Source organism: Portunus trituberculatus, chromosome 18 (genome assembly GCF_017591435.1).
Source record: "Portunus trituberculatus isolate SZX2019 chromosome 18, ASM1759143v1, whole genome shotgun sequence".
Lineage (NCBI taxonomy): Eukaryota > Metazoa > Arthropoda > Malacostraca > Decapoda > Portunidae > Portunus > Portunus trituberculatus.
The window spans coordinates 11,049,466-11,061,702 of NC_059272.1; the positions used below are offsets into that span (position 1 = coordinate 11,049,466).

The 12,237-nt window shown below is 44.0% G+C and overlaps 1 protein-coding gene across 1 annotated transcript; it reads left to right on the plus strand.

The window, feature by feature from the left end:
* The first annotated feature begins 10,580 nt into the window (after nucleotides 1–10,580).
* LOC123505368 (KRAB-A domain-containing protein 2-like) lies at nucleotides 10,581–11,411 on the plus strand. The gene is made up of 2 exons (XM_045256586.1): nucleotides 10,581–10,744; nucleotides 10,910–11,411. The coding sequence occupies exons 1-2, from the start codon at nucleotides 10,581–10,583 to the stop codon at nucleotides 11,409–11,411; spliced, it is 666 nt and encodes a 221-aa protein (XP_045112521.1).
* Nucleotides 11,412–12,237: the final 826 nt, after the last annotated feature.

A 12,237-nucleotide genomic window follows, 5' to 3' on the forward strand; every position in this document is an offset into this window, starting at 1 on the left:
AGGGTGCATTTGACTCAGCACCTCACGAGGGAATCATCTACAAGCTGGCCAAACTGGGCATTGCTCATACCACCCTCACTTGGATCCGAGACTTCCTCTCCCACCGCTCTTATCAAGTGGCAGTGGGTGCCTCCTTATCAACCTCCCACCCCATCTGCAGAGGCGTCCCACAAGGCTCCATCCTCAGCCCCCTCCTCTTCAACGTCCTCCTGTCTGACCTCCACATCCCCCTCCACTCGCAACTCCTCATATATACCGACGATATTACCATAGTCAGCCGTGCACAAACACTGGCCATGACCCAGACCAACATGCACAAAGCTGCAGCTGCCTTGAGTGACTGGGTAACCACCTGGGGCCTGACAGTTAGTACTCCTAAGAGCACATTTATGTGCTTCACCCTGAAACACCTCCCATCCTCACCTACTACATCACTGTGTGGACAGGGTGTCCCCTACTCCAGGACGCACACCTTCCTGGGTCTACGCCTAGATGGTCCTCGTCTTTCCTGGGCCAGACACATAGACCATCTACGCACTGCCTGCAATAAACGTCTTGATATTCTGAAGAAGATTACTGGAGTCAGATGGGGAGTCAACCGTGATCTTCAATACTACTTGACCACCATCAGACCCAAATTAATGTATGGCAGCAGTATCTACAGCTCAGCAACACGCTCCCTCCTCAACAAATGCTGCACTCAGGATCTCCTTGGGGGCCATGAAATCCTCTCTCTACATGCAGAGAGTGGAATCCTCCCTTTATCTATTCACAGAAGAGAGACTTTGTGCCAGCATTACCACCACATTCTGAGCTTACCCCAGTCTCACCTCCTCACTACCCTCTATTCCACCTCTGGGGTGGACCAACACACTCCTGTATGGCTCCCTGCAGCACGGCAACCTCTCCTTGTCAGAGCCCTACAAACCCTCAACATCCTGGGCTTACCACCACCACCTCCACAGCCCATTAGCCCACACTCTCCCATCCCATCATGGCTGGACCTCTCCCCCATGTTCACCTTACACCTTCCCAGCCTCCCCAACTGGCACTCTTCAAGCAGATTAGCATCACTACTCTTCCATCAGAGGGACAAGACATTTGTTTAAACACCACATCAAGCTCTACACAGAAGACTCCCACTCTCCATCACCACCCTCTACCGCTGCAGCCATCTACGACCCCGCCACATCCATCTGCACGACATGGCGACTCCCACCAGAGACAGACGTCTTGACAGCAGAGCTGTATGCCCTTCACCAGGCCGTCAACCACCTGCAGGTCTGTCATACCAAGGGCAAAGCAGTAATCTACACCGACTCCCTCTCCTCACTCCACCTCCTCCTCTCCCGCCACCCATCCTCCTCCACCGCCATCGTCCACGCCACCCAGAGGATCCTCATCCATCTTCACACCGAAGGCTGGGAGTTAACCCTCCAGTGGGTTCCCTCCCACACAGGTATCCAGGGTAACGAGGTCGCCGACACCGCCGCCAAGATGGCCCTATCAGAAGTAAACATTACCCCATTCCCTCTGCCACTCTCCACCGCTAAGCGCCTCATATCATGAGTATGCCACTCTATCTCCGACACCACCCTTGCCACTGATCTCCGCATCACCTCCATGGGCCACCACAATTCCTCCCCACAGCCGTGGGTGAGGCAACAGTCCTGCGCCCTAGATATAGCGCTTACCCGTCTCCGCCTGGGCCACACCACAGTCAACGCACACCTGCACCGCCTCCGCCTGACGCCAGATCCCCACTGCCCCTGCCCCTGGTGCAGGTCCGTCCCAGACACCATAGAACATTTCTTACTACAGTGTCCCCGCTTCCATTCCCAACGCGTTCTGCTACAAGCACAACTTATCGCTCTTGGAGTTCCCACTCTTGACCTGCCCACTCTGCTGGCTGCAGCGGGTGTCCACCCCACAAAACAACACGCCGTTCTACGCCTCACCTGTGTCTTCCTGAAGAAGTCGGGACAACTGTCACGCCTGTGAGCGTCTCACAGGATATCGCCAGGGCTCATAGGGCCCCTCCAGGGGAACCTGGCAGCCCTCAACAACAAGTAATGGTTATTTCACAAGTGGTAATAAATGCACCGTAGTCATACACCTCACCGCGCACAGCGGTTTTTGAGTAGATAGCAGATGTTAGTCATGATCGGTGACCACTTTATAAATGACTTCTTTTTCTATTAAGAGCTCCCCATACATATATTTTAGTTAATTTCAACTGCCAGAGACGTACACTTCCTCAAAATAGATATACTGAATGATATACTAAACTATGTTAAGTTTTTGGGAAAATCAAAATTGTTGGAGCGTTTTCCCCATTGGAATAGGCGACTTGTGAAACTGCCTCTGTCTCCAGATGGCATCACGTGTCTAAGCACCACAGAGCGAATTTCTCTGAAAAAAAAATAACTTTATTACCATAAATGCTTTGCGTTTTTTCTTGGAAAACTATAAATACATATCAATACAAAAACTTACTGCTTGTATAAAAAAAATGTTGTCGATATCTTTATCTAAACAAAACGAAAATAAAGACGATATATAGTAGTTGAGAACTCGAGTAAAAATAATTGTCCTTATATGAAAGTAATGCAGATTGAAGCAGGAAAAGGCGTTGAAGAAAAAAAATTCTGCTTGCATTTCTGCGTGTCCTGAGTAACTGCATTGGGTGTGTCCGTGTCTCTTTGGTTCTGCAATGAATTTTTTTTATATGCAATAACTTTGCTCTCAGAGGTCATAACATGTTAAAAACTACATCGTTGTACTCAGAATAACACAAAGAAATATGTTTTTTATAAGGAAAAAATATTTTTAGCATTTTTGACAGGTGTGATTTTTTCCCGTTGTAACAAACGGAAAGTAAATCAACTCACCGTACTTTAAGGGTTAAATAAGAATTGTCGCCATATGATTGGGCAAATAGTCTGTTATATATATATATATATATATATATATATATATATATATATATATATATATATATATATATATATATATATATATATATCCTCCACAAACTTGTAATAATGAAAATATGAAAATAACTTCATGTTTATGATTGACGGAGCTCATGTTTATGATTGACGGAGTGCAAAATACATGATGAATACTGGGGAAATGGTAAGTATGGAATAACACTCGTGTGGTGATACAGAAGAGAATGCATGTTGAGTTGTGATGGACGAACCGAGTATTTCGGTATTGATTACACTGAAACCGAGTAAACCGCGAACGAAATTATTACTTTTCACTAACCTAACTTAACGTAAGGGAGAGAATCGTGTAAGAAAATTAATCTCTTGGTGTAGTTAGACTGAGGTTTTTAACTTCTGTACAAGGTAGGCCGTATATTATGAGATCATGTTTCACTTGACTTTCAATGTTATTATAATATGAGAATGTGAATTATGTGCATGCACTTATAGTTGACATTAGCAGATAATTTCTTTCTTAATATAACTAAAATAGAGGAAAATAATAGTATAATGGATATAGAATGCCAGAAGCTTATCATAGCGGGGCTCAGCGTCACGGGTCTCCACCCTCCCTGCCTCTACCTCCTTACTCCTCCTCTCTTCTTCCTATAACTCCTTACCCCTCCTCCATCCACTTCCCTCTCATTCCTTTCTCTCCTTCCCTCTCTCTCTCTCTCTCTTTCACTCCCCCCTTCCCTCCATCTCCCTTTCCTAAAGGTCATGTCACATTACTTGACCCTGTTTTATTCCACTTCGACCAATAGAGTTGCCTCCTTTTCGCTCCTTCACTTTCCTTCCAATCTCCCCATTGATGAGAGAGAGAGAGAGAGAGAGAGAGAGAGAGAGAGAGAGAGATCATGTCCGTCACCCCCATCTCTCTCGTTTTTTTTTTTTTTTTTTTTTTATTGTGGGTAACGTCTCTACCCGTCTTTATTTATTAGGCATCACAAGGTGTGAAGGCAGCTGCCCCCGTCTTGCCGCAGCCTGCTGTGACGTAGTACAACCCATGGTACAATAACAATAACTCTCGTTATTGCACCATGGTACAACCTGTGTGTGTGTGTCAGGGAGACGGCTGGCTGATATGATGCTAACGCTGCCAACGGAAACTGCGAAACTGGCTAACTGCTAGTGGTGGGCAAGTTCCGGTACCAGTACCGGTAATACTGGTACCAGCCTTAACGGTACTGTACCGGTAAAATTTTCCGTACCGGTAATTAGCCGAAACGGTACTGAGCAAATTGTATACAGCGTGGAGGTGGTTCAAGGCGAGCGGTGATGGGTAAGTGTGAGTCATTCTCACTCTCGGTACCGCTCCACACTGGTACCGACTGGCTGCCCTGGCGCGGTCTCGGTAGCTCGGCGAGACGCGTCTGTACTGGTACGACTGAATGTGCCGGCATCATTTCCGGTACCGCTTGACGCTTGTACCGTCTAGCGTCTGTGCCGGGACTCTGCTGCTTCCTACCGCTAAGAATAAATAATGTGTCGGTACCACTCGACGGATCGGTGGCCGGGACGGGGGGCGGTCTGGCGGTGCAGTAACACTGCAGTTGGCCGGCATTTTACCATTGCATTTCTACTTCTACTACTACTACTATTACTGCTACTACTGCTGCTGCTGCTGCTGCTGCTGCTACTACTACTACTACTACTACTACTGCTATTACTACTACTACTGCTATTACTACTACTACTACACATAGGATTAGGTGTACGAATATTACAGACAAGCCCAAATTATCTCATCCCGCTTAGGAATCGAACGCGGGGCCTCTCAGTTGTGTGAGGAAGGTGCCGGAACTTGCCCACCAGTCCGTGAGCCGCTCTGCACTTGGCAGGACAAGGCGCTGGCCGTGAGGGACAGTGAGTGGTGGAAATGAAGATACCGATAATAGTGAAATCTATAGTAGCGAAGAGAATATTGTGTGTGTAGCCTCTCAGTAATCAGAGGTTAACTATTCAAACATGGTTGAGGACACAAAGTGGACAGTGGAGTGTGGGTGCCTGCTAATGACACGGACAGCCGCCGCCGAGCAGTCTTTGGCTAACGTAAGTAATATATTGGTGTAACTCATCATTTCACGGTGGTGCCATGTCATAACCTAACGTTGGTAACCTCCAGGACAACATATCAGTGAACTAACACCTGCACATACTTATAAAAACCAAATAATTCAAATCTTGAAAACGTAAACAAACCGATTCTCTGACCCGCCGCCTCTCTCTCAGCCATCATCTGCCTCATCTCTCACTCATTACAGGCCAGACAGGTCACAAAGTGGACCCATAGACCTAATCTTTTATGTCAGTTGTTGAGATATATCCGCAATTACCTGATTTGTGTGCTATGGAAGCTCAGTGAGAAGAAGCGGGCCTACCCATGACGTTACGAGCCCCAGGCTGTGACGTCATCACCAGCTCCCGCCCAAAATGCCGGTCCCAGATGCTCGACTTCCACTATTATCTATATTTGTCTCAGTTCATTTATTTCGAGTCACAAGTGCCTTTTAAGGGTTTCCAATGATAGTTCGCTGTGTTTTACGTGTCTACCATGCTTGAGTTGAGTGACGTACGGTGATGTAGAGGGTGTTTATGACTTGAATGGGAGGGCCAAAATACGCAAAAATTTTTACCTCCGCTATCTGATTTTTTGTTTGAGGTTGTAGCGAAGTGTTTGTGTTTTCAAAAGATGGTTTATCATGAGAAAAGTGTGCAAGGCTCCTGAGAAGTTAAAGATGTGAACTTTAAGAATTATATGTAGTCCTGTTAATATTGTAAACAACGTCATTTTTTAAATATTATTTTTTCTAATAGGGCGAGTTGCCAGGTTTTGATATATCGAAATGATAGTCATAATTTTTGAAAAACGTTATCGATTCAGTTGAATGAAATTGGTGGGCTTTGAAATTGTGTTTAGGCAAGTCGAAGTTCTAATACTTTATTTAGTATATTTTTGAGCTTTTTGTTATTATTCCTTCTCTCGGCAATGTTTTTGTATTTTAGAAGTTAGTTTCGATTGATAACGAGTCAGAATTTTTATAACATTCGTGTCCAGCTGCCTTTTTGGGAATCCTCATTTTCAAAATGATTTGCGTAACGAATATATGTGACGTCATCAAGGAGGCCGACCCCCACCCCGGCTTGACCCAGGCCGATACCTGGCTCCAGGCCCGAGGGTGTGGGGTTGGGTTGGTGTGTGTGTGGGTGGGTGGGTGGGTGTGTGTGTGTGTGTTGCCTTATGTTTCGTTATGAGGGAGCCCACCAGCTGGAACCACTGACACCCAGCTCCCAGCTGGAGGGTGTTGGAGGGAAAGGTGGCTGTGTGTGTGTGTGTGTGTGTGTGTGTGTGTGTGTGTGTAATTTTCTTTCATGGTACTTAGCGTGTGTGTGTGTGTGTGTGTGTGTAATTCACTATGGTCGCCCGGTAGTCACCCAGCCAGCCTTCCCCATTACGGAACAAGCTCAGAGCTCATAGAGCGATCTTCGGATAGGACTGAGACTGTGTGTGTGTGTGTGTGTGTCCTTTTCTTTCATGGTACTTAGCGCGTGTGTGTGTGTGTGTGTGTGTGTGTGTGTGTGTGTGTGTGTGTGTGTGTGTGTGTGTGTGTGTGTGTGTGTGTGTGTGTGTGTGTGTGTGTGTGTGTGTGATTCACTATGGTCGCCCGGTAGTCACCCAGCCAGCCTTCCCCATTACGGAACAAGCTCAGAGCACATAGACAGATCTTCGGAAAGGACTCAGACTGTGTGTGTGTGTGTGTGTGTGTGTGTGTGTGTGTGTGTGTGTGTGTGTGTGTGTGTCGTTATTTCACCGTTCTGTATACGTTTCATCTCTGGCGTCTGTCAACACAAACTGCAAGTAATAGCGTATAGCGAAATGTGTCCCATTCTTATCGCTTATTGAGCAAAGGGAAGCTATGATATGTAGGAAACACACAGCCCGGAGCAAAGCAAGGTGCCCCTATCGCCTCGCCTCGCCCCGCCGTGTTAACCCCTGCAGTAACATGACGTGTTTTCATATTTATTCTGGCTATTACTCAATGATTTTACACAGCTTCACAAACTTATGTGGGGATTAAAATAGTGAAAATTGGCCATTTATATCTGACACCGTAGACCCTTCTTATTGTAAGCAGCGCGTGCCACTGGCACGCTGCCTCATTCCACCGGCCGAGCCGCGGTAGCTCGGCGAGACGCTTCTGTACTGGTACGACTGAATGTGCCGGCATCATTTCCGGTACCGCTTGACGCTTGTACCGTCTAACCTCTGTGCCGGGACTCTGCTGCTTCGTACCGCTAAGAATGAATAATGTGTCGGCACCACTCGGCGGATCGGTGGCCGGGACGGGTGGTGGTCTGGGGGACTGGCGTCTGGCGGTGCAGTAACACTGCAGTTGGCCGGCATTTTACCCTTGCATTTTTACTTCTACTACTACTGTTGCTGCTGCTGCATACCACTCAATTCATACCATTACGAATTATTTTTTTCATGTTAGTTTGCTATAATTCAGGTATTTCCCATCAGTTTTAAAAGGGAACCACAATTTATATATTTATTTTTTTTTTTTACAAAAATATTTATGAAAAAGCTGTGTTATTTGCTTTATGTAGATAGAAATGATAAATGCTAGATATTTAAATTGGCAATATATATATATATATATATATATATATATATATATATATATATATATATATATATATATATATATATATATATATATATGTGTGTGTGTGTGTGTGTGTGTGTGTGTGTGTGTGTGTGTGTGTGTACCGGTACAGTACCGATAGTATCGGTAACGGTTTCTTTTGCACCGGTACGTACCGGTACTGAAATTAGCAGTACTTGCCCACCACTACTAACTACCAACTGTGAACTGACTGAGTAAGCCTACTCGTCGTGTACTCGTACAGGTCTCTCTTTCCTTCACCCAAGCCCGTGTGTTCGACTGTTGGCACTGTTAGGCTTGTTCTTAGGAATTGGACTATTCCATTAATGTCTGGGTGGTTGTGCGGCATGCACCGCCTTCTCCCCCAACAAAATACCGAAAAAAAATCTTTATTCTTTAGTTTGAAGGCCTGTATTACATTTTCAACACATAAATTGAACATGTAATTGAATTATGAAAACCGAGTAGTACTCACTCAAATCCAAAAATCGAGTAAACCGAGTACTACTCGGACCAAAACTGCCATCCTTAATGTTGAGATGTGTCCTGCATGCTTGGCGCGCGGGGAAGCAACTCCGGAGTCGGTAAGTAACATGTGGCTATAAATGACTATGTGTTTTCATTAAGTGGAGATTTACCTGCATTCTGATAACACTGTCGTGTTCATGAGAGTTTTTCCTATATGATGCAATAATATATTTCAGCATTCAATGAACATCCTTTGAAAATAACGAGCAAAACAAAACAGGATATAAACATTTTTATGAAATCGTCGCAGTTCAACTCGTCATAATACCATTATCTTTTTTCTTTCGTTAATTTTCTACGTACATCTTGATTGTACAGTCACTGCTGAGTCTTATGGTGTTGACCAAATCTGGCTATCCCTTATATGAAGGGAGTTATAGCATATAAAATAAAAACATTTCTCAGTGGACATACGAGACAGTCTCTCCGTGGGTGCTAACGAGAGAGGGTAGTAGCAGCCAATCAGCGCCGCCGCCCAGCTTTTAAACCCGCCTCGGCGCCAGCAGGAATATAGGTTAACAAGTTTATATATATATATATATATATATATATATATATATATATATATATATATATATATATATATATATATATATATATATATAGTAGTGATGACGTTATTGTTGGGCGACGTGAAGGCCATCTAGGAGTCAAATTTTGAAACTCGCCCTTTATGCTTGGATTTAGAAGGGGGTTCCATCTTACCCCTACTATTTGTGATTTGTAACTCATGCGTATCTACCTTCTGTATTCATGTGGAACCGTTAAAGCAGAACCGGTTCCTGCCCAGCTCTATGGGGTAGTGAATTCCATTTCTGAACGATTCTACAAGAGAAAAAGCGTCTGCGGGCTTCACAGTGTGAATGTTGCATTTAAATCTTGAATATATGGCCTCTAGTTTTGAGAACAAAAACTTGTATCCTGCTCCTCATCAACATAGCGACTCCCAAATTGCACATATTGACATACAACAGGAAGACATTCGTCAGAAACTCTCTCTACTATAGTCTGCCCAGCCTTAATTTACGGTCGTGGGGGGGCGAGCGTCTCTGTACAGTGTTGCCACATTTTCACTACTGTTGTTCATAGTAAGTAAGTAAGTAAGTTTATTTGGATTCTTCATGTGCATTACAGGCATAGTATAAAACCACTGAATGTACATAGATATTTCCTCCAGGATGACCAACTAAAGTTTAACAACTTATTTCCAGTAGGGTCCCTTTTTCTATCCAGCAAGATGGGGCAGACAGCACAGGAGTCATTATACATATAGAAATGGCACACAGTAATACTAAATCTAAGACTTATTTACCTACTCTTCCATAAAATTAACAGTAAAGCCTAAATCTACATTCTAAGACAGTCATGGTTAAAAATAAACATAGTCATTTGATTCAGCAGCTCTTTCTTCATCCTGTAAATATTTCCTGAGAGCTACTTTGAACAGGTGTTTGGATTTTATGATTTGTAGGTTTTTTGGTAATGAGTTCCAGTCTCTAATGGCTGTGTGATAGAATGTATGTGCTGAGGGACCCTGTGCGATTGACATACAAAAGTTGAAATCATTATTTCTTGTCCTAATTGTATGGGTATCTGTTTTCCTTTGGAAGTGTTCTGCAAGATATGTTGGTCCTCTGTTGTTATGAATATTGTGTGCGTGGCTTAATTTTAATTCTTTTACCCTATTCTTAACACTAAGCATATTTACTTGTTTTCTCTCCGCTTGTCCTATATGAGATCTGGGGTCTAAGCCTAAAATCTCTCTCTCTCTCTCTCTCTCTCTCTCTCTCTCTCTCTCTCTCTCTCTCTCTCTCTCTCTCTCTCTCTCTCTCTCTCTCTCTCTCTGCTTACCTTTGATTCTTTAGTAAGTCATTTATATATATATATATATATATATATATATATATATATATATATATATATATATATATATATATATATATATATATATATATATATTACAGTAAGAACACGTACCTAGGGATAACGCGTAATCCCTGAATATGTCAGTGAATACACGTATTCCCTTTTTCACTCAGGGATTTCACGTAATCACTGAAATTTCCAGTGATTACACGAAATCCCTGAAATTAGACCTGTCATTTTACGTGTTCTTACTATTGAGCATTCAGTGAATTCGCGTAACCTTCATCTATGAACATTTCAATTACACACAGTTCAATTACACACATACAATAACACAGAACATAGTTTAACTTAACGACCTTTCAGTTGCGTTAGTGAGTGTTTGTGTTTAAACGACTGAGACATGAGCGAATGGTTCAATTTTCAAAAGTGTCTGAACCACTGCACGTTGCTTCATTCTTTCTTTTCTTCAAGCAACTCTGACTTGTTGCCTCATTCTTCCTCTTCCTCCAGCAAAGTCAAGATGTCTATCGAGGAAAGGTTTACACAAAACCTCACGGATCATTTTAAAGAAAACAAAAAAGGATTAATTCCAAAGTGTGACTATCAGAAGACCATCGATGCTCTGAAAGCAGTAGCTGATAACTCACATGCCAAGGGGCGGCACGGATATTATCTGTTGGAGAAGTAAGTTTTCACTTCAATCTATTATTTTACTCAGTCTCGCTCTCTCTCTCTCTCACTCTCACTCTCTCTCTCTCTCTCTCTCTCTCTCTCTCTCTCTCTCTCTCTCTCTCTCTCTCTCTCTTTAATTGTGTGTTTGTCTCTCTCTAATGTTAACTGTGTTTTCAGGTATGAAGTACTCCAGTGCGGGCCTACAGAAAAACTGATAAAGAGACGTTCGACACGACAGGAGTCACCACTCTACTATGTGAGCATCGAGGAGACGTTTGACGTTGTCCAGAGCGCCCACATCTCAACAGGCCATGGCGGAAGAGACCGGATGTTGAAAGAATTACAAAAGAAATACGCAAACATTCCAACTAAGGCCGTTGAGCCGTTCAAGTCACTCTGCCAAGAATGCAAAAAGAAACGAAAACGGCCGATGATGAAGGGGGTTGTCGTTCGTCCAATACTCACCAAGGAATTCTCGTCAAGGGGTCAGGTGGATCTAATTGACATGCAAAGCATGCCCAGTGGATCCAACAAGAAATGGATCATGGTGTACCAGGATCACCTGACGAAGTTTTGCATCCTTCGAGCCTTGACGTCTAAAAGAGCTGCAGAGGTCGCTTTTTCATCTACTGGACATTTTTCTTCTCTTTGGTGCCCCCGTTATTCTCCAAAGCGATAACGGATCCGAGTTCACTTCACAAGTCATTACAGAGCTGAAGGAAGTTTGGCCAAAACTAACACTGGTGCATGGTAAGCCTCGCCATCCCCAAAGTCAGGAGTCGGTTGAGCGCGCAAACGGTGATATTAAAGATATGCTGGTGGCATGGATGGCTGACAATGACTCACAAGACTGGCCTACGGGCATCAAGTTTGTTCAGTTCCAGAAAAACAGTGCTCTCCATTCCGGGATAAAGTGCTCTCCATATTCTGCAATGTTTGGCTGTGAGGCTCGTGTAGGACTTACTACTTCGTCTTTGCCGATTGAAGTGATTGCTTGGATGGAGACTGAGGAGGATCTTCTTGCTGTCACACCAATCAGGCCAGACTCTGACAATGACAACTCTCTCTCCCAAACTGATGGTGTTGCAAACCAGATCCAAGCTACAAGTGATGAAACATCAACACATGATTTGACGGAGGATGTTCTGCTCCCAGTCGAACATGGCAGCGCTACAATTCAGTACACTGGTGACAATGTGATAAGTCAGCCAATGACAGCTGAAATCCTTGATCTACCCACAGGACCTTCCTCGCCCACAGCAACACCATCTGCCTACAATGTTGAGAGTCCTGTTTCTTCTGGAGAATCAGAAGAGCTCGTAACGTCTCTCTCACCCTCTCCATCTACGAGTAACAGTCCTGTTTCCTCTGTTGAAAACCACAGAGTTGCAGAACGCATCAAAGAAATCAAAAGGCGTCGTCGTGAAGCAGCCGATGCACAAACTTCTCAAGCAGAAAGGATTGTGAAAAGAAGTCGCGTAGATCTGCGAGCTGGCGAACAAGGA